This window comes from Embiotoca jacksoni, unplaced genomic scaffold, assembly GCF_022577435.1.
Source record: "Embiotoca jacksoni isolate LCO1_2020_lvr unplaced genomic scaffold, fEmbJac1.0.p SCAF_19, whole genome shotgun sequence".
Lineage (NCBI taxonomy): Eukaryota > Metazoa > Chordata > Actinopteri > Embiotocidae > Embiotoca > Embiotoca jacksoni.
In genome coordinates, this window is record NW_027185329.1 from 3,884,789 (window position 1) to 3,906,434 (window position 21,646).

At 41.0% G+C, this 21,646-nt stretch overlaps 1 protein-coding gene across 7 annotated transcripts in view; it reads right to left on the minus strand.

Moving 5' to 3' along the window:
* Window positions 1–75: 75 nt before the first annotated feature.
* The window catches only part of LOC138200422 (discs large homolog 1-like protein), a 101,096-nt gene continuing 79,525 nt past the window's right edge, over window positions 76–21,646 (minus strand). For 6 of the 7 annotated variants that reach the window (XM_069153059.1, XM_069153061.1, XM_069153063.1 and 3 more), the window contains 11 exons: window positions 20,862–20,976; window positions 14,038–14,220; window positions 10,819–10,882; window positions 10,025–10,040; window positions 8,916–8,957; window positions 8,341–8,391; window positions 7,310–7,411; window positions 6,595–6,767; window positions 6,359–6,468; window positions 5,043–5,134; window positions 76–4,110 (listed from right to left, as the gene is read on the minus strand). In XM_069153059.1, coding sequence (XP_069009160.1) covers window positions 4,004–4,110; window positions 5,043–5,134; window positions 6,359–6,468; window positions 6,595–6,767; window positions 7,310–7,411; window positions 8,341–8,391; window positions 8,916–8,957; window positions 10,025–10,040; window positions 10,819–10,882; window positions 14,038–14,220; window positions 20,862–20,976 — 1,055 coding nt within the window. In that variant the 3' untranslated portion in view covers window positions 76–4,003. The remainder of the gene's footprint in view (window positions 4,111–5,042; window positions 5,135–6,358; window positions 6,469–6,594; window positions 6,768–7,309; window positions 7,412–8,340; window positions 8,392–8,915; window positions 8,958–10,024; window positions 10,041–10,818; window positions 10,883–14,037; window positions 14,221–20,861; window positions 20,977–21,646) is intronic. The other variant, XM_069153060.1, reaches the window with a different exon arrangement.

The window sequence follows — 21,646 nt, forward strand, 5'->3', positions numbered from 1 at the left end:
GTTATTATACAATATCCACATTCATACACATTCCACAACGCAAACAAAGAATAATGGTCTCTGGTCATCGGTCGATGGATTTCAGTAAATCTCAATAAAGACTTTTATTTTATTTTTTTTACCAAAATAGGCAGTTAGAGCAGGGATAAATATTATAATATGTTAGATATAGATCCATCTCTGTAATAGATTCTTTGCATCAGTGCTTTACTCTAACAGACAGTGGCATGGTCCCCTGGCTAAAACACACAGCCAGAGTCATATAGAGAGTCTGGTTCTGTCATCTGACAAACACCACTCATCTACTCCAATCAGTGAGGATTACAGACGGGAGGAAATTTTAGTTTAGCTGAACATTCTGTGACAAAACACTTAAAGCTTTCAAAACACATGTGGTCAAAAGAACTCATTTGGATCTAAGAGCTACTCTGTTGACAGAACAGTCTTTCTGTACGTCTCTGGTCTCCAGTCAGCTTGGAGGAGTCGCCTCGGGGTTGAGGGTGGAGATGGGGAGTAGGTGGCTGACAAGGTCCGTACATGGGCTGCGTCACTAAAAGCATCTTGGCATCTGAAACAGATTCTTTTCCTCATGTCTGAGGATGATTCCTGACCTCAGCACTCAGTATGTTACTCCGTCGGTCGCTCACATGGCGTCGAAAGCGTCACATTTTTACCTGTTAGCGGGCACACGGTTCTCACAGATGTCTGCTTTCTGCGTTTAAAACATTTCTTCACAATGACTGTGACACATGAAAGGCGCTCTGTGGAATTTTTTTGTAAACAAACAAAAGTTGTGTTGACATTCACCGTTGATCCTGCCACGAACAGTCGATCAGTGGTGCAGCGAGAAAGCAACTGTAAGATGTAAACTGCGTCGCCAGCGGGTGTCCTTATACATCATACAAACAGAGACACACTGGTACAAACAATGCTCCATAACACTATTCAATCTACTAAAACTGTTTAACTGTTCACTGTAATTCTTGAATTTGCTAATAGATGTTAAAAAATTAAAAGATTTAAGTTTATGGAACTATCGTCTTGTCTTATTTCCCTTGTTTTTAGAGGCACCTAGTAGTAATGCATTATTACCGCCAGACGGGGGCGTGAATGCACCTACAAGCTGTTTTCTAACTGCCTTCTAATAATGGTTCCCACTAGTGAATAGTGTTTTTGCTTTAAATGCCCATCCCAAAAAGAACTTTATGCAACTTATGCTATAGCACCAGCAACAGTGGCCTCTGTGGCCATAAGCAGTTATCACACAAAATCATAATATCAATACAAATTAGCAATCGCGGTGTACACACACGTCAAGGCAGAATGCATGGGATTGGGAAGTGTTGTGCACTTTTCCCAGAAGATTTGCACATAGTTAACCCACGTTGCAAAGTGCATAAAGGCGGTAATGCAGAGTGGGAATGAAGGTGACGCTGTCTCCTATTACAAGTTAGTGTACTGTCAAAATGATTCTGAAGGTATTAATTAAACTGAATATAAGGTAAAATAGTTGCATAATGTTGCTTTAAATGGCCTAAGAAAAAAAGAAAAACTGATATTAAAGCAGCTGCAGTGCTGAAAAAGATGAAAAGATCTTGTGAGGATTTTTTTTTTTTTCTTTTTAGTCTTCAGCGTGAGTGAAGTTAAGTACATTTTGTGTTCAAGTGAGCTTTTCCTCAGTCTTTGCTATGAGCAGCAGAGACTCTGGAAAGACTGCTACAGCTAGCGGATGTACAAAACAAGGGGTCACATGACTAACTGAGCTGGCATCTTGTACTGTTATTGTTGCAGCTCCTTAAAAAAAAAATTAAAAAAAATATGGAACTCCTCTTTGTACCTTTACATCTGCTGTCCAAGCTGTGTGACCTGCAGCAGCGTTGGATTGAAACACTGGTTCAGCCCTGGGCTAACGTTTTGTCTTCTGGGCAGAAAGTAGACATCTGTAGGATCATGAAAACACCTTTGAAGCTACAATGATCTGGATTATAGGTTAAAAAACAACAACTCAATAACCATAACTGTACCACGCAGTAACATATGAAGTGCTGAGGTCACACACGGCACTGTGTTAGGGAGTCTGAAGGCTCCCACTTATAAATCCATCATGACAAAACCTGTTGGAAAAAGAGCAATGCAGCGAATTAGTCCGAACAACAGCATGATATACAGCAAATGAGATAACCGCAAAAACCTTCACCGAAAGCTGTTCCCTGACTTCTCTTCAAACCTGCATACAGTAATATTCAGCAAAATAAAATGGAGTGTATCATATCATCATATCCAAAAACCAGAAACACTGGGATGGTATCAGCTCTGTCGCGCCAAGATGCTTTTAAGAAACAAGCCCTCATTAGTGCAACTACAGTAAGAAGGAAAGCTGTAAAGATGATGCTGATGATTATGATCGTGATAATAGCATTGATGAAGAAGATGATACACTGTTTAATGTCTGAGTGCTCCACTAATGTCACACACGGTGGATGTGGAGAGGGGAGAAGGAGACAGATGAAGGCGTGAGACAGAGAGGAGGAAGAGGAGAGGCGGTGGGAAGAAAGGCAGAGAAGTCCTAAAGGGATGAAGAAGTGGACAAAACACAGCCAAGTTTCTTTAACACAGATTCTGGGCCTGTATTTAGCAAGTTGCTGAGTAATATTTTGGATGAAAGTGAAAGGCAAAAGTAAAATTCCTTCAGTTTTACGACTATATTCACAAACTAAAGCTACTTATTAAATGCATGTGACTTAAAAATGGTCTTTGATTGTTTTTTGTAAATAAATTAGATTATTGTCATGAAGATGGAGATAAGGATTTAGTGAAAACATTGAACAATAGTGCAGATGTAGGCTAAACCCTTGTCTCCGACTGGTTATTCCTGCTCTTAGCATTCATGTGGTTATTTATGTCATCACATAAGAGCTCCTCTCCCATGTTTCTCTGTCTGTAACTAGTATTGTGACGCCTGATAAATCGGTTCTAATCTATTAGTGAAAAACTAAAACAGAATTCTCCGAAATTTGATAAATACAGGCCCAGAGCTCCAAATGGACGGCATGGAGGATCTTTTTCGTCTCTCCAAAACCAAAATGGTGATAGAACATTCTGTACTTTATCTATTTTAAAGCAATCTAAGTTTTCTTTTTAAGTTCTGATTGAAAATTTCTACTTGCTACAATAATTATTAACGAGTAACTCAATCGCACAAATTCTAAGCTGTTTATGATTATGCTTTGTGCTACATCTCTAAACAGTAATTGTACTATAGTTATATATTTTGGCCCTCGATGCCAAAAAATGCTGGGGGGAATATTCTAATTGTAATAATCATTCTCACTTCATATCTAAAGTCTGTGGATAGTCAAAACAGAGAGGGAGGAAAAGAGGGGATGAGAGATTAAAGAAAGGTAGAAAAAGACAAGAAAGAGAAACTCCAAGCAGGAGAGATGCCATGAGGAGAGACAGACGGACGGGAAAGGAGATCAAGATTTTGTCCCAAAAACATGCTCTTAAAGCTACAGCGTGCAAAAGTCTGCCTCTTGGTGACAATATTATCATTACAAACCCATACATGAATGTGCATTACCCTTCGTTAATATGAAAACAACAACGACAACAACAATAAGAAGAACAATAATGAAATCAAATCAGATAATGGTACATGTCGCATTGATTTGAACCACCTCCTTAAACATTAAGGAACCAAGCTGTAGGAAGATCCACCAATAGGCTGCTGGACAGACATGTGCTCCTCCCACTTCCGGAAGTAGCAGTCCCAGATAGTCCCAGCCTCATCCGACTTTATGTGCTTGTGTAAATGGGTGTAGTGATGTGTGTAAGAGAGAGAGAGAGATAGAGAGAGAGAGAGATAGAGAGAGATAGAGAGAGAGAGAGAGAGAGAGAGAGAGAGAGAGAGAGAGAGGAAGCAGGCTGATAATAGAAAATTAGATGAGTAGGAAGTGTGAAGAAGAGTGATGTGTGCGTGAATATGCCGCATGTGTGTGTTTATTCAGAGTCGCTCCTTGGTGGGCACCCAGATGTAAGGACCAGACTGCTCCTCTATGATCTGCTTCACCTGCGAGTAAACCTCCTCGAGAGACAAACCCTGGACTATACCTGCAACAGAGAGAAAAAGAAGAAGAAATGAATCACCCAAAGATGTGTTAACAAGTCAAAGAACACGATCAGAGACTCCCTGGTGAACACGGTGAAGAACTTCTCTGCTACAGACACAAATCTTCCCCTTTCGGTCTCCCGGTGGAGACCAAAAACAGAACTTAAAGAGAGTGAATTTTTAACTTGGCCAAAAAAAACGACTTACAAATGATGATTTGTAACTGTGTAAATGAGACACTGTGTGTTAACATGTTTTCCATATCAACTTCAAAGGTGATAATATATCAGTGTCGGGTTTCACAGCTTGATCCCGCTGCACCCGAGGCTTAACAATGAGTTATTTTCGGTTTAAAGACCACCACCAACCACCTCCAGTGGAAAAATAAACTGTATCACAAACTTGGATCGTGTTAATGTGCTTTAGCCAAGATATACTTTGAAAATTCTACAAAAATATATGAAAATTTCCAAATGTATGAATTGTGTCACCGACCGAATCTCTTGTGTTGGTCATGCTTACTTTACATAAAAATGAGTGAAGATATAATGTCTTAATTAAATATAAAAAAAAATACCTTATAGAATTTGATGTTTTTTCCTGTGAAGAATTTAATCAGATGTAACATGTATAAGAATAAAAACTTACTTTAGGAAAAAAATGTAAGAGTAAAAAAATGACGGCACATAGTTTGGTTTTGCATGATAACGATAATAATTTTAACCATGAGTCCACCCAACTTTTGCAGCCGTACTTTTTAATAGTTTCTATTTGAACTGTGGTGGAATACTTCTGGAAATCAATACAAAAACGGACTTCTGCTTCAGTTTCCCACACAGAACCATAAACATTACTCAGAAAACGAAGGAGCTAAGGTGCATACAGAAGGGCGGCACCGACTCGTATGTGCACGTGTGCTTGCAGGGAGACTAACCGGTGAAGAACTCTGTGAATTCGTGCTCCAGTTTGACAGCTCGGTCGAAGGTCTTCCTCGCCTGCTCCTCAGTTAAACGCTTGTTCATCTCTCTGCGGAAAGAGAGACGATGCTAATTCAAGCTAACAGATCAAATTTAAAGACACAGGAAAATAATGTAAAGAGTGTTTTTTCATGTCTCGGTAACCTCACTGATCCTACTGTGAAGTTAAACAGCGGTTGAATGACTTGATGATGTTTAACCTTTGTTGGAGCTGCACCAACATGACTGAACGAGAATTGCAAAGCATTGCAGCATTAACCAACATGCAGACAGCTTACAGTGTATATATGGACAAAAACAAAAACAAAAAAATCAAGCAAATGTTTTAGAAATAAAGCACGTAATTATCCTGTCTGATGGTGTGACTTTTGACGACTTGGGATTTGAGTTCCCTCAGTTCAAACATGAACTGATTTTTCTGCATGCTGCACAAAAATGTAATTAATGTCATTTCATGTCAGTGTCAATTTTGTCGATGCCTGAAAAGTACCTGCAGCACCAACAGAGGTGTTTAGTCAGTGACAGAGCGGAAAAAATTTGCAGAAATTATATTATATCATATTTCTCATTTACAACCTGTTGTGTAACACTTTACTGCCACCCACAGGTCATTTTGCAGGTTTTGTTTTATGCTGGTTGTAGTTTAAATTGCCGAAAGAACACTGTAATTCTGAGTTAATAATCTGACAGGGAGCATTTTACTTTCATGTTCCCGTTACGTACACTGTTGCATGCTCTTTAGCTAACAAGTGGATGTTTATCATACTCATAAAATATTGATTATCTCACTTCCAGTGATACTTGGAGGATGCACCTTAAATTGCATCAAATTAGCGTATTCAGATTAGGATACTTTTGAGCTTGAAATCAAATATTTGATTTTGGAACGGCAGCTGAAAAAACAGCAGCTGCTTCTGTAACCTGCTGAGCTGTCGCAGAGATGTAGATGTTGAAATATTTGATCACTCTTAGGACTTGTATACTCTCAGTCATGTTAGCCTCACATTTGACGACCGCGTGATATCGACAACAGCTACTCAATGAACCCTGTGGTGTTTCTGTAGCAAGAACGAATGTTTGGGTTCAAATTTTAAGCCCACATGCAAGAGAAGTGATTTAAGAGTATTAACTGAAGAGCCTCCTGTCTGCTAATGTGGTTCATATGATATGATAGAAAGCTCAGAAAAGAGCCACTGAATGCATTTTGTTACAGGTGTATAATACAGGTTGTTGTTAATGTTACGGCGGGCGTGTTGATATTCACGTCACTTACAGGATGTTGTCGACATTTCGTGGTCTAATGAGGATAGCGATGGGATGGAGGCCTGCCAGCTGGAGACGCTTTATCGCATTCCCTGATACGTCCAGTATGCAGTGTTTCCCCTGAGAGACAGAAAGCGAGTCAGACGGAGAGGCAGTCAGACAACTCTATACACTGGGCCCTCAATCGATCATCAATCTCCTCTGCAGTACTTGTCCTCTCCTCCATTTAGGTTTTCTCCGTCTCACCTTATCAGCGACCTCTTTGACAGACTGTATGCTGGTTCCATACAGATGGTTGTTATACTGTCCGGCCTCGATGAACTTGTGTTCCTGAATCTCTTGCTCCATGAGCTCTCTGGAGGACATGAAGTGGTAATCTCTGCCGTCCACCTCGTAGTCTCGCCGCGGCCGCGTTGTGTCTGAGGATCAGAGGTATGAATGTATACTGGCAGACAACTCGTACACAGCTTAGCTTACTATTTGGAGCTCTTTACTGTTCAGAATAGAATACAAAAAAATGACAGTAGATGCTATGGTAGTAGGAGCTTCAGAGTCCCTCTCACATCTGACTTATTTGCAGATTTCTTTTTTCAAGAAATTGAAATATATTTATTTTTCTTTTAATTAACTTTTAATTGTCGATTTACATTTTTCTTTGGGACCCATGTTTCATTTTCAAGCTCTGTTAAGCAAGCCGGTAACAATGAAAAGGCATAAAAGTGGGATAAAGTTGCCTTTCAGTTTTGTTTTATTTAAAAAAAAAAAAAAACATAAGTTAATCATCAACTTCCAGTGAGTTCATAACAATATTATAAAAAATATACAACAAAACCTACCATCAGTTTAATGTGTCAGTATCTTAAACATGGTTTTATAGTTTAAATATTATGTTTTATGGTCGAGGTTAATGAGGTTGCCTTCAATGTTCAAAGTTCCACGATAGTGAAATCAAGAAACTCACGTGGAACGCAGGAGCCGAACTTGTCAGGGAACTCAGAGATGAGGTCATCGTTGACCCGATCCTTCATCGGTCCAAGAATGATGACCGGCCGTGTGTAATTAACTGAGAAAAAAGGTTGATACACACATAGACAGTTGAGTTAAGCAGCAGCAACACAGAAGCATTCAAGGTGAACTAAGTATATTTCTAACGAGTCCATTTTTGTGTTCACTGCTTGTTTTGCTTTTCCTCAAGTGACAAAGAAAAATTTAATTTCTGCAGGTTTAAGGTTAAAGTTATTATTTTATATAATCTGTATCAGCTTGAACGGACTCTTCATTTAACACACTTACAGTATTTGGTATTTTAGTAACATTTTGGATTTCCAAAAGGATAAAAAAAAAAAAAAAAAAAAAGTTTGGCTGCAAATCACGAGTTTGTATTGACCAACCCACAACAGCTTCAGTGAGGTTTAAGAGGCTAAACAAGCTGCAGATACTTTAAGTTTTGCAATTACTCAACTGTTGTTTTTTTTCTGTTAAAATCAATCATTACAAATTAAAGATCCCCTCCAGTTATGTTGAGAGTCAAAATATTCTGCCTGAAATAACAATTTGAAAAGGTTTTCTTAAAACTACAATATGCTTCCACTTATATCAAGAGTTTACACACATGACACAAGATGTCTCCTGCATCTCTCAAAGTCCATTCGGAGTGACTGTGCAATGCAGCCTTCCAGTTTCCACATCAGCTGTTTCATTTTAGATGAGCACAAAGAAACTTTTCACACAAAGCAGACGGATTTGAAAGAAGCCTTTTAGTGTCAAACCGAACATACATCATTGTGTACAGTGAAGCTCGAACATCCAAAAGAAGTTCACAAAGACCCAAACAGTGGGTGGAGGGGGACTGCAGGTTTGCATACGTGCTTATTTTTCCTCATTATTAGTGCATGCATGCTGGTGAGTGGCCTCAGTGGACTAAACCCTCCAACAGTGACAATAAACCTCAAATATATGATATATAATGAGGATGAGGAGTTAGATACTGACCTTCCTGTTGCATGACAGGTTGGTAGGTGAGGAAGGTCTCCTCCTGGCCCGCTGTTGGGACAAACAGAAATGATGCACACATTTAGAGGCACAGTGCATGGATTACGGACTTCTTACCCTTTTTCTACTTTTGGAACAGACTTCTTCAACTGCTCTGGAAAAGCAGGCTGGAGAATCAGAGAAAGGCAACTTGCACACCAACACCCTCATGCACATAAAACCACAATAATCACCGCACACGAGTACACATGTGCATGTATGTATATCACACACCCACCGGCACACACAGAGAGAAACACACACACACACACAGACACACACACACACACACAGACACAGACACACACACACACACACACACACACACACACACACACACACACATACACACACACACACACACACACACACACACACACACACACAGAGACAGACAGACAGACCAGCAGCTGCATTAAGCAGCTGAGGTTTAAAACAAAATTCAACCAAAAAAAAAAAAAAAGAAGTGGTAGGAAGAGGGAGAAAGAGATTAAAGAAAGAAAGATAGAGGACGACAGAGGAGGGTCTAGACTTACAGGAACTACTCTCACTATCGCTGGTGCCAGAGGTTACCAGCTCTGGAAGGACAAGACAGGTCAGAGTCAGCAACACACACGCATACAAACACACAGATACAAACAAACACACATAAACTTGCATTCGTGCTGTCTCACAATCACAGGCAGTTTATAAAAAAATACAATCACCCCACCTATCCATTTTCCATGTGAGCTAATCCAGAGTACATTGTAGGCATTGTACAATGCCTGAACATTACAGCCTCCAACAGACTACAGTTAACTACTCAAGATTTCTACAACGAAAGACTTAAGATTCCTCAGAAAAGCATATAAATCGGATATCAATGTTGTACATTTCCTCATGTCATGAAATCATTTTAAAAGTGTTCTGCAGAAATTTAGGATTCGACTTCATAAAGTTGGAAGATTTGTTTCCCTCACTGGGAGCTGAGGACATTTTAAAAGACTCCACACTTCCAGCTTGTGATCCAAATTTGAAGTCTCAAGCCAAATGTGATGCTTTTACTTAAAGCATAATGATTTAACTAATGTGAGACTTAAGTTGTTTCTGCAAGTGGATATCCTACAAATTTACATTGTTTTTAGTATAAAAAGAATAGAAATGAGGGAATTTGTGCCACATATGCTGCAATATTGGAAGTCCCCCCTCAGACTGATGAGGCCTCATACATTAGAATGTATATTGTTCAGGACAACAAATTCATCCCCCAACATCACCTGACTATTGTTTTAAACCACCACTGACCAGTTATTTTAATGGACTACTGCAGAGTTTTTCATATTTGGCTGCTGGCTGGCTTTGAGCTGCAGATTTTCTATGTTAGCTGTCATTAAAAAGTCGACATATTGTTAGAATATTGAGGTGAAAAACAGAACCATCCTGCACAGAAGCCTTATGCAAACTTTACAGTGCACATTCTCATCTTCCTCCTGCTCCTCTCCCTCCATCCCCGAGCAGGACTGAGGAGGAGCACATTGAGGGAGGATTTAAAATTATATTAAGGGTTAAAACTGACACCGTACAGGAGTGGCAGTCAGCTTTTGGTTAGAGCTGCAGTTAAATACACTGACCAGCAGGTGTCAGCGATGAAGAGAATACCTACCTTTATCATCCTGATCCTACAGAGACACACAGAGAGAGAAAGCATTAATCATCACACCGAAGATCCTCATAACTGCATCCTGAGTGTTATCAGCAGAAGCCCTCTTTGAACGATCAGGGGCTCTCTTAGCAACACACACACACACACACACACACACACACACACACACACACACACACACACACACACACACACACACACACACACACACACACATTGTTTGAGTGAGCTAAGACTTAATTGCACTCTTTTTCAAAGCATGGTGTCGGTGGATACACCGTGTGTGTGTGAGATCATTTTTAATTATCATCTGTTCACCACGCAGAGCTGCTGATTGCAGAGTTGCTGATTCACACAGTGTGAAGAAAACAGAGGGAGAGTGAGAGAGCGAGCCGACAACACGGTGATATCAATAGCTCGTGTTAAACTCGTGTGTCAGCTCTCATCATCACCCCGTGTGAAGTGTGATTAAAGTCACGTTGGTGCCTCGCCTGTGAACTCAGACTGAACTTTTAGATCTCAAATATCTGGATACATAATAGAAATGTATGTACTTTGAATGAGTCTTTCATGAATAGTTACCCATCCACACTAACAAGTGGTTGTCTTGATTACTGTGTTACTTTTATGACGATGCAATCTGTTCGATGGTGTAATAAACTGTTTGATTTGAATAGTGATACGTGCACTAGTACTTGTGGCGTTCTAGGAGGGTGTGCTGTAACTGAAACGTGTGATTTTGTGACGTTTCTGTGGTGTTAATTTTAGGGATTATAAGAAAGGTCGCCACTCACCAATCTGTCCTGAGACCTCGTCACTCTGACTGTCTTTAGCCTCGATCTCTCCTTCTTCTCTGCCCTGTGAATAAAACAAAAAGAGGAACATTTTAATAGCCATGAAGGCAAAAAATATTTTCAATCAGAAGTTCTTCTTCATCTTAAAGGTCCCATATTGTATAAATTCAGATTTCCTTATTTTTTGATCCTACAGCAGGTGCCATATAAATAGGGTTAAAGTGTCAAAACATGCAGTTCACAAAAAAATGCAAAGCCTGTATTAAGTATCTGTGTCACTTTGACATGTGTAAGTTTGTGATGTCACAAACTCACACTCATGTCAAATGGCCGCCCTCAGTATGACCCACGATGCAATCTTTTTATGCAGAAGAAAACATACAGTGGTCATCCTGTCATAAAGCTGCAAGACCGAAGAAAAGCCTGTGATTGGCCTGGGTGTATGTCACTCAGAAAAGACTCAGCCAATCAGAAGAGAGCATCACTGCTATCCCAGCATTTTAAAAAACACGGACACAAAACAGCCTGTTCTTGGTAGAGCTCCAGAGAGATTAACAAGGGGAGATGTAAAACTTTGTTTAGATGTTTTTTGGTCCTTCAAATAAAAATACAAAATACCTTCTTATAAATATCAAGACTTCAAATAAAACACCAGAAAAGAGTGAAATATGGGACCTTTAAACATTTCCCACCCTGAAACTGTAGAGCTATTTTAACCTCACAGCCAACATTTCCGATCTTTTCACGTTTAAAAGAATGGAAAATATTACACATTATCCCTTTACTTGAAAAGTAATTTCGCAGCTTAATTTATCAGAATTTGAAGTGCGGCTATCTTTAAGCATCACTATGAGATTATGGGCTTTTTAAATAGCACTGAGAGGAAGCTGAGGGAACTTTGCGGACTTTAATATCCAGAATATTATGTAACTTGAAAGTAAAGAGCAGATAGTATTGTCGTATCCACTAATCCGAATGGGCTGTGATTACGTTAAAAGAAATGTAGAGTAATGAAGTACAGAGGTTAGATCAATGTACATCACACAGCTCAAAAGGAATCTTCACCTCACAAAGGCTCTGCTTGCTCCTGCCGTGGAGACATTTCTCCCACCTGTGTTTAAATTTAGATTTGTCACTGTCTGTGCAGGACCATTTCCTGCTGGTGGTCATATCCCAACACGAGAATTTAAAATAAGGTGAATCTCTGGGACCTGTTTCACTGCTGAAGCCTAGATTTTTAAATGAAATTTAAGCTGAAAAGCCAGATGCCTTTTTGCACAAAGTCTTACATAATGCAGCTTTTAGCCTCATGATGTCTGTAAACAGCCGAACAGCAGCAATGTGGTCACCGACAGCAGCAATGTGGTCGACAATTAATATAAAAAAACACAATAAGAACTAAAGGAAAAAATGTTGAACCGGGAGCCTTTCTTTACTTTGTTGATGGCATCTCAGCTCTCAAAGGCTTTATAAGCAAACAATAAGCAAACAATACCTCTACAGGGCTTGTTTAAACTACTGCATCTGCAGCCCAGCCTTTTCTACACTCCCACTCTCACTGTTTTTCTTTCCTTCAAATAACATGATTAGAACGAGGAGAGGCGGAGGAGGAAGAGGAGAGAAAGCAAGGGAGAATGAGAGCGAGAAAGAAGGACATTAAAACAATGGTGCGAGGGGAGGAGCAGGAGAGAGGGAGCGCAGGTGGAGCGGAAAAAGAAGCGGAAGAAGAGGAAGGAGAGGAGGAGGTAAGGAGATAGAAGAGGAGAAGAGGAAGAAGAGAGGGGAGAGAAGGTGAAGAGAGGTGGAGGAGGAGCAGGTGGAACAGCAAGAGGTGGAGAAGGGGAGGGAGGAGAGAAGAAGATGAGAGGATGAGGATGAGGGGAGGAAACAGAAGAAGAGGATAAGAGGAGAGATGAGGAACAGGTAAGAGGATAAGGAGAGAAGGAGCAGCATGTGCAGCATGTGCAGCAGAAAAAGGAGGTGAAAAACTGTCTTTTTTTTTTTATTTGTATTTATTCATTTGCTAGTTTTTTCTTTTTTTCTGTTGTTTTCTCTCCACTTTTTATTACTATTACAGAAGGAGAGGGGAAATAAGGAGGTGATGAGGAGCAGGGAAGGATGAGGAGAAGAAAGTGGGAGAAGCAGGAGGACTAGAAGGAGACAAGAAAGACAAATAAAAGGAAGAGAGGAGCGAAGAAGAGAGAGGACAGGAGAGGAAGAAATGAGAGAGGAGAAGAAGACCAGACAGGAAATGAGTTGATATCAGAGCCGACATGAAAAGACTGACTGAATTTGACTAATAACCTTTCCTTATAATACCAGCCTCTAATAATCCCAAATGCAGCGTATTTATTCTAATACCCTACATTTTAACATCTCTTGTAATACTTAAACATCCACTGGATGTATTCTAACATCTGTAATACTACTTTTTAAACCTCAGTCTGTAATACCTCAGCTTCTAGCCTTTTAAGACAACACAGATATTTGATTAGCCCGAATAATACGCTGCAGTAAAACCCATGTGTGACAATCTCTTCCCTGCTCTGTGCATTCACATCCCGCTCCTTCTTTCTTTAATCCCTCCTTCCCGCTTTCACTGTCATTTAACACTCCCTCACTTTCCTTCCTTTCACTCCGTCACTTTCCACATCCCTCCCATCCCCCGTCATCACCTCCCTCAGTGTCACCGACGGTAACAGGAATCGTACTAAATTGTCTCCTCCTCGCACCTCAGAAACCTACCAACATCCATCTGTCACCTCCTCCAGGGGGGAAACAAGGCGGGGGGGGGGGGGGGGGGGGGGGTGAGGGGGGGGGGTGAGAGGAAGACATACATCTCTATTTCCACCACAGGATTACATTCAGCACACTCTGCATAATGATGATGCTCGCAGTGATGTGAGTCAACAGAAAAATGACAGTGCAATGTGAAAACTGAAGCTGCAGAGGCTGTCGCCGGCAGCAGGCAGCAGGCAGCAGGCAGCAGGCAGCAGGCAGCGCGGATCACAAACCTTCCCCCAGTGAAACCCAGACTCAGAGCGAACAGGTGGGTGATGTGGGAAGTGGAGGGGGGAGGTTTGGAGCAGCAGCAGCAGCACAGGTTCGGTTTGAGAGCCCGAAACCACTCGCAGGCTTCATTCAATGAAATGAGAATCAATTCAAACCCCCCCCCCCCTCCACACACACACTCCCGTATGAAACTCTTTGAACTCTGACCTCCGGCGACTTGGGATGACCCCAACTTCAGGGCAGTTCGTGGGCGGGGGGCTGAGGTGACGGGCGGGCCACCACTCCTCTTCGCCAGCGCTGCTCACATGGAGGATGTCCCCGAAATGAAACGGCAGGGCCGGATTCGGCGCGCTCAGATCCGTCGCACTTCCGTCGTAGTCAAACAACGCTCTGCGGGCAGACAGAGAAACAACCAACATATTTAGTCAGAAATAAAATCCAGTCTGACGGAGGGAGCGGAGACAGACAGGTCGGCCATTCCTTGATGATGAATACCTATTATTTCATGACGTAGAATAAAATCACATTTATTTTACCACGAGGAATGTCAAAGTATTCCACAAACATTTCTATTTACATTTTTATTCCAATATAGAAAAAAAACTTCTGTCTATAGATTTAACTTTTTAAACTAATGATAAGAATCTGACATATAATAAACCAAAATAAAATAAATCTGGCAAAAGAGAGGCAGAAAGAGAGGTCCAGTAGTATTAAGTCCAAACAGCTGAGGACGGCTTTGCTTTATTTATGACCTTGTCTTGCCGCACATGCCTCCATGTATGCGCATGCAGTTGTACACATCTGTCTGGGTGCGCTTGTGTGTCACTGCTGCATGTTGCGTGTGTGCGCGTTTGAACAGTGATCTGTCTCCGTGACCACAGAGACCCAAACCCATCCAGAGGGAAAAGACCTGGGAAAGTAGGCCAGCAATGTGTGTGTGTGTGTGTGTGTGTGTGTGTGTGTGTGTGTGTGTGTGTCATTGTGTGCGTGCGTGTGTGTGCAAAGCAACTAGAGCTGAAATAACTGGCATCCCCTGAAGTCCCTACTGCCTTCATCAATAAAACAGAACAGAGAGAGAGAGAGAAGGAGAAGCGCACGGAGAGAGAATCAGATGGAGAGGCAGACGCAGACATACCTGACAACACGGAGCCCGACATCAGTACAGAAACACGCCACCTCTTATTTTATTGATGTTAGATTAAAGAGGATAAAAGAAAGACCTGAACACACGACAGGGTAATTTTTTTAGTTGGTATTAGACTGGACACTTAAACCAGCTAATTACAGTGATATGAGGGTACAGATGTAGTCTAACAGGAATACGAATGCGGCAGAAAGTTTGCAGGTCAAATCCCTGCAGAGTGCTTCATTGGTGATAGTACGAGTGGAAACTGGGAAAAAGCAGGTACTAATGGTTGACGGTTTATTTTTACAGGTACTTATTTTGAAATTAATTCTTTAAAATTATTATGTAGTTTGGTAAACGTTCCAGGAAGAATACAGACAAAGGTGTGTTATAAGTTAATTGTGTTGAGTTCTTTATTGATATTCTACAAGTTAAAGTTCAGGCTCAACTTGAATTCAAATTAAATATACATTTATCACGCAGTTGTTGACACATGTCATGTTAAACTATCTTGCTGTCCTCTGTCCAAGAGTCTCGAGGGGCTTATGTGTAGTTAAATGTTTGTGTACCAGCTGATCACTCTATATTTTATTCAAAATGAGCACAAAATCACATGGTTCTTTCCAGGTAATCTTCTAGGAAATAAATTAATCTGTGGAGTAAAAAAAAAAAATGCATTCCAGTAGTAGGTCTGGTGTGTAGTGAGATGTTCCAGATAGAGAAACACGACGTAAGGTTAAAAGATGCGGTGCAGGTACCTACAGTAAAGGGCAACTGTCAGATGTGAGTCCATAATATTTGGTTCCTTGGTGATATCACCACTCCATAGAGTTAATGAATATTTAAGGGAATATGTTGTATAAACTACGGTAAAAAAACTAAACAAGAGTTCCACACATCCTCCATGATTTTGCAGCTAGCAGGTTACACTGATATATAGTGTAGTTATTAACACATGCTGTAAATGAAACTCTAAATCAATTACAGACTCTCAGTATTACAGTCAGTTTAAATCCTTTGTGGGAACCTATAAAACTAATTAGTCGAGTGAGGGGGACGCATTAATTACAGCAGTGTGTAACAGAAATACATAAGACTGCAATTATCACAGTGTGTGTTAACCTATGGAAATATAATAACGTTGAATAATATTATGTTTTTAAAGCTGGCAGCCTGTTGCCAAAACAATTGAGCATTTACATTACTGGTGCGTATTAACCAAGTATGTAAGTAAGTGTGCAATATTCACAGTAAAAAAAGATACCAAGTAAAAGTCTGGAGGACACACAGTAAAAGGGAAGTTCAACAAATCCACAGATGAAGGTCAGACGTCAATTGTGAGTCATTAAATGATCTAAATAAACTTGATTATTTGTCAAGAAAGATTGTATTACAGTTTGTTTAATTCCTGTGTGGAAACCTCACAGGAATTACTCCAGCGCGGGAACACACATAAATTACGACAAAAACACAAAACTACATTTTACACTGGCCTTTGTTCGAATTATGTTAGAGCTGGATTTTGTAGAGTCAGCAGTTTAGTCTCCAAACAGCAACTGCAGTTTAACTTTGCACTGAATGCTCATATAGTATTACTGCTTATGTGTACTTTGTTTCGGAGGTGAAAACAGAGGGTGAAAACGGCTACAAAAAAAGTGCTGCCTCATCCAAAAGAGGAAAATTCAAGTTAAGCTCCATTCGGACAAGATTAAAAATACAGGGGGGAAGCTGGGACTGAAACACTCACTGCACGCTCCAGTAATTTCATTCATTTTTCCAGACAGCATTTTAAATGTTGCGGTCTGTAATAGACATGGACAACCTGTAGGACAAAACCAAAAGAGAGCAGCCTACCAGTACTTATCTGCAGCTGACGTTACAGCGGCACATTTAATGACCTTAATTTGCTCTCCTGATGGCTTCTATTCCCCCCCCCTCCTGTTGTCATACTGGGTCCCAAATGGGCCGATATGTTGGTATTTAAATGTTTTCGTCTGTCAGATTATCCAACATATTTTCAACTTCAACCATTTTTACACGAGTCAAATTTTACACTGATCTGAGAAGATGCACGAGAAGGAAAAGCAGCTCTTCACACAGACAAAACTCAAGAGAGCCACTTAAAAGTGTAAGGACATTTGACTACAGGAGTCCCCCCGTCAAAACAGAGGGTAAGTGGAGCTGTATTTACCACTGAGTGGGGGTGAAAAATGATTGACATACACACTGCTGAATGTAAGTTTTTCCCCCCAAAGGGTTTTAACAATCTGTGATATGCAACTTCATCTATACTTACACTGAGGAAAACCCTTTGACAGTCAACAAAAAAAGTCAAACAAAATTCAATTCAAAGAAGCCCTCAAATTATTTGAAAGCACAATAATTCAATTTCAAGAAGCCGTTGTCCTGAAATGCTTTAAAATGCTTTGAAATTGATATCAACACCAGAAAAGGAATCAATGGAGCAGAGACAGGAATCATTTTTCAGTGCACAGGGAGACACAATGCTTTCAAACACCAGTCGAGAATCAATGCATTGTGTTTTCTTATAAATGCATTGATCCTTGTAGAGTTTACAGACAACAGCTGGGCACAACAGACTGAGCATCAATTCTGTCAGGACTTTCAGTCTTTCTTTTTCTAACCCCGGTAGCAAATAAATCCAATGACAAAAATGCATTAGTAACATTAATAATTGAGGTAAAGAAGTCATCACCTCAGTGGGAACTGGACTTCATGTCGTTATCATACACAGCGATCCCGGCCTTTCCAGGTGAATCTCTCCGCAGTGAAATATACAATTACAACGGCAAGCTATCAAGCCATTTGGTGTGTTTAAAATAGACCAAAGTGGTGTGAATGTAAAATGAGGTAGGAGAGAAGGATGGAGGAGAGGACACGCGCGCATGCACACACGCACACGCACACACACACACACACACACACACACACACACACAAAGGAAAGTCATACATGTCACTTTGTTTCTGTGACATTTCCTCTGAGGAAAGGTTAGTCTGTCTTATATTCAGATTACAAATGCATACGGTGCAAAGACCCCACACACAGCGTAAGTACATGCATGGACACACAGCTGCAGCAGCAGCCCCGGAGCACCAGACACCCCCGATCTGCCACGCACCAACAACCTCGGCTCGACCAATCGGCTGTCAGTTTGAGGCTTCCTGTTGAATAATTGCATGCTGATTGGTCACATTTGGGCGGCAACCAGATACAGGACCTTCGCATATGACAGTGATTTATAATGGGGGTTGTTGGAGGTGGGGGGGGGGGGGGGGGGGTTACTACATTATTCTGTGTAACCTTGAAATGATCCGGGCCTGTTTTTGACAAGACATTTAAGAGTCAGAATCTGAACTTATCAACTTAGCCTGAATGTCATGATAATTACCAGACACAACCTTATTCAGTTGATAACTATAGTCTTACAATAAGTATTTTTAAAATCCATTCAGTGGTTTCAATTCTATCTATCCTGAGCTTTTCTCCTGATTCATGTTTGATGTGGTTTTAGCGAGGAGAAACCCACCATGACATCTCACACGGGTTCATGAATTGCCGTTTTGAAGCCTTGAGTTTGACATTTTGGCCGTCGCCATGTTGTTTTTTTTTACTCAGAACCCAAGGACACAAGACCCAACTCACCTACACTGGAAACCTGACTGCACCTTAGTCACGCCTCCAAACATACCTCTCTTTGAGACCTTATATCTAATTACTGGAGCCAGAGGTTTTTTTTGTAGCGAGCCCCTTGTGGCCCCTCAGTGGCATTGCACTTTAAGGCACTTCCATGTGGTTTTTAGTTAAATTAGTGGCATGGCTTTATTGAAGGGACTGGCATGAATCATGTCCTGTTTGCACTTCTTCTGCTTTAATCAAATAAGCAGTGGACATGCGAGTTCTCTTCACTTTTATCCAGTACCAAATAAAAACTGTGGGTGCAACACTTACATGTATGCTAATGACCATCATGCCAGAGGCTGACTTCTTTAAAAAAAATAAAATAACAAGCATCATGAAAAGCAGCTGCGATGTCATGTTTCTTCATATTTAACCATTAGATCTATAGAATAAGGATCGCTTGATTCAAAACGGGGGGTTCGAGGCAGAAGCTCTGCGGGTACTCCGGCATCTCGCTTTTAACTGGCTGTGAGAGATGAAATGGTACGAAACAAAACCCAGAGTAATATTTTTAGAGGGTTATACAATGAAACCGTCAGCGGCTCAATTTAGATAAACCAGATGACCAGTTAGTCTGATGAGTCTTGTTAAACAGTTGTTGGCTCTCTGTACAGACTCTGACTGAGGCCCTGCTCTACGTCTGAACCAGTGTGTGCGAAAGAGAGTGTGCGTTGTTGAAGGTGACTGCATCCCAGCTGCTGCTGCAGCTTTTTCCTTCCAGGTCACTTGCACACAGTTCAGGTCAGATGTTCCTTTCATGTACAATGTATTCACAACTTTTCTCTGAGTTTTCATGCTTTTTTTTTTTTTTTTTTTGGTGTTTGTATTTTTTCAACGAGAACAAATGACACACATGCAAAACAACGAAGCATGGGATGTTTTGCTGTCCATGCCTTACAAGAAAAATCTAGTTAGGAATCTTATGCAGGTGTTCACAGCACAGTGAGCACCAAAATCAAGTCCAAGTTCAAAACACATGGCCTGTATCTGCCATCAAACCTACGCAGTTTACTTAAATTGCTCTTTACTGCACCAAACTTGAGACATAAGACACAAGAAAAGATATAATATTTCAAAACTATTACCATAATATTAACACCTTAATAAGCACTTTTGCTTCATTTTTGTGTTCAAAATAAAATGGATCTTGTTCTCAAACCCCTTTAGATAACAGACCTGAGCTCAGTCTTTTCTGAAAGAGCCAACTTTAGAGTTTATTATTGAATAGTCAGAATTAGTCTCAGAGATACTGCAGCAAACCTACAGAGGTACAAATATAGTCCAAATGCAAGTGCTCTTTCACCTTTAAAAAAAAATACATGGTTTTGGATGCACTCCTGGTACAAAATAAGAAATTGCTGCCACAATGATTCTGAGATCCTAAACGTGCTTCAAACAGAGAGATTTGAGATGCTTTGTGCTCCCACCTGATGTACAAATTGTCAAAGTTCAGAGCGGATTCAACCGAATGACGTCCAAAAATGATGTAACTCTCCTCTTGGTCCGTAATCAGGTTGTTAGTCTGCCGGTATTCACAAAGACTGATCGCGCCTTCTCACGTTTTTGAAGGTTTGTGTCATCGTTTGAGTAAAAACTGAAGCTCAACTGAAACTATTGTCCTAAAGCCTCATTAGTGTTGCTTTTTCTGTCTTTGTTGTCCGCATGATCGATCTTCCAACAGCTCCAATGTGACTTAAGGGGACCCGGCGAGCCCGCAAGCAATCGATATTTGGAATACTGTGATTCAAAAGTGTAGTTGGTTTAGTAGTGAAAGTGCTTCTGGGCTCTGTGGATGGAACTGAGAGATTTGCTCGGTGATTCGGGGAAGACTGACCAACCAGTCCAGGCAAGGACAAGACTGATACGAGGACAGGAGGAGGACGCACACAGAGCTGACAGGCGACGGACATGTTTGTGTGAGACAGTACTCGCCCGACAATCTAATTGTGATTTTCGACGTGATAACCTCTCTTTCAGCGTCTCACACACACACACACACACACACACACACACACACACACACACACACACACACACACACACACACACACGCGCGCACAAAACGTGGAGTCGACAGCTGAGATAAGACTTTCTAACAGTCGTGCCACGCTGAAGGACACTGGACAATCAGTCACCTCTGGCTGCCGTGTGTATGCATGTGTGTGCGCGCGTGTGTGTGTGTGTGTCTGTTGTGATTTACCTGACATAAAGTGTGCGTTTCTGTGTGGAGCGCAGCGACGTGGAGCTGGAACTGACACTGCTGGTCATCATCTGTTCCCTCAGGTCATGGATCTTTGCCTCGAAACGACTGTACTCTGCACAGAGAGACACACAAAGAGGACAAACACTGTTACACCCGGCAGACTTCAGATCATAAAATAATATACATTGAAGTAATCCTGGCTTTAAATATTCACGCAGACTCTGGTTTAAGGTACTTGTACAATCTCCCCTACATTAGCAGCAGTTGAATGACAGCGATTTTTACACTTCAATCATCTTTGCTCTGCGGATCAAAGAGGGGAGCGGAGCATGAACAAACACAGCCTCGAGGACGGTGGAAGTTCATCCGCAGAACATTTCCGACAAATGGCTTCAGTGCAACAATTACAACAAGCATTTTGAGAAGTGATGAAAATTGCAAGAAGTTTATTTTTCCGTCTGCGCGAGCAGAAAGGGTTCTCTCTGTGGTTGGATTACCCTGCTAGGCTACAATCACACAACTTTCAGCGCGCGCACACACACACACACACACACACACACAAAAAAACTCACGGAAATGTGGGCGCACACGCTGGGCTATCAATGGATCCTCTATGGACATAATCTAATAGTCTGTTTGATCTGAATATTAACTACTGTTACATCAGGCCCGATCCATGTCAATAACATCACCAACACACACTGTTACACATTAATACACACACAATCAGTCAGCTTGAGGCTACATGATAGACTGACTCAGAATGACGTCACCACAACTCC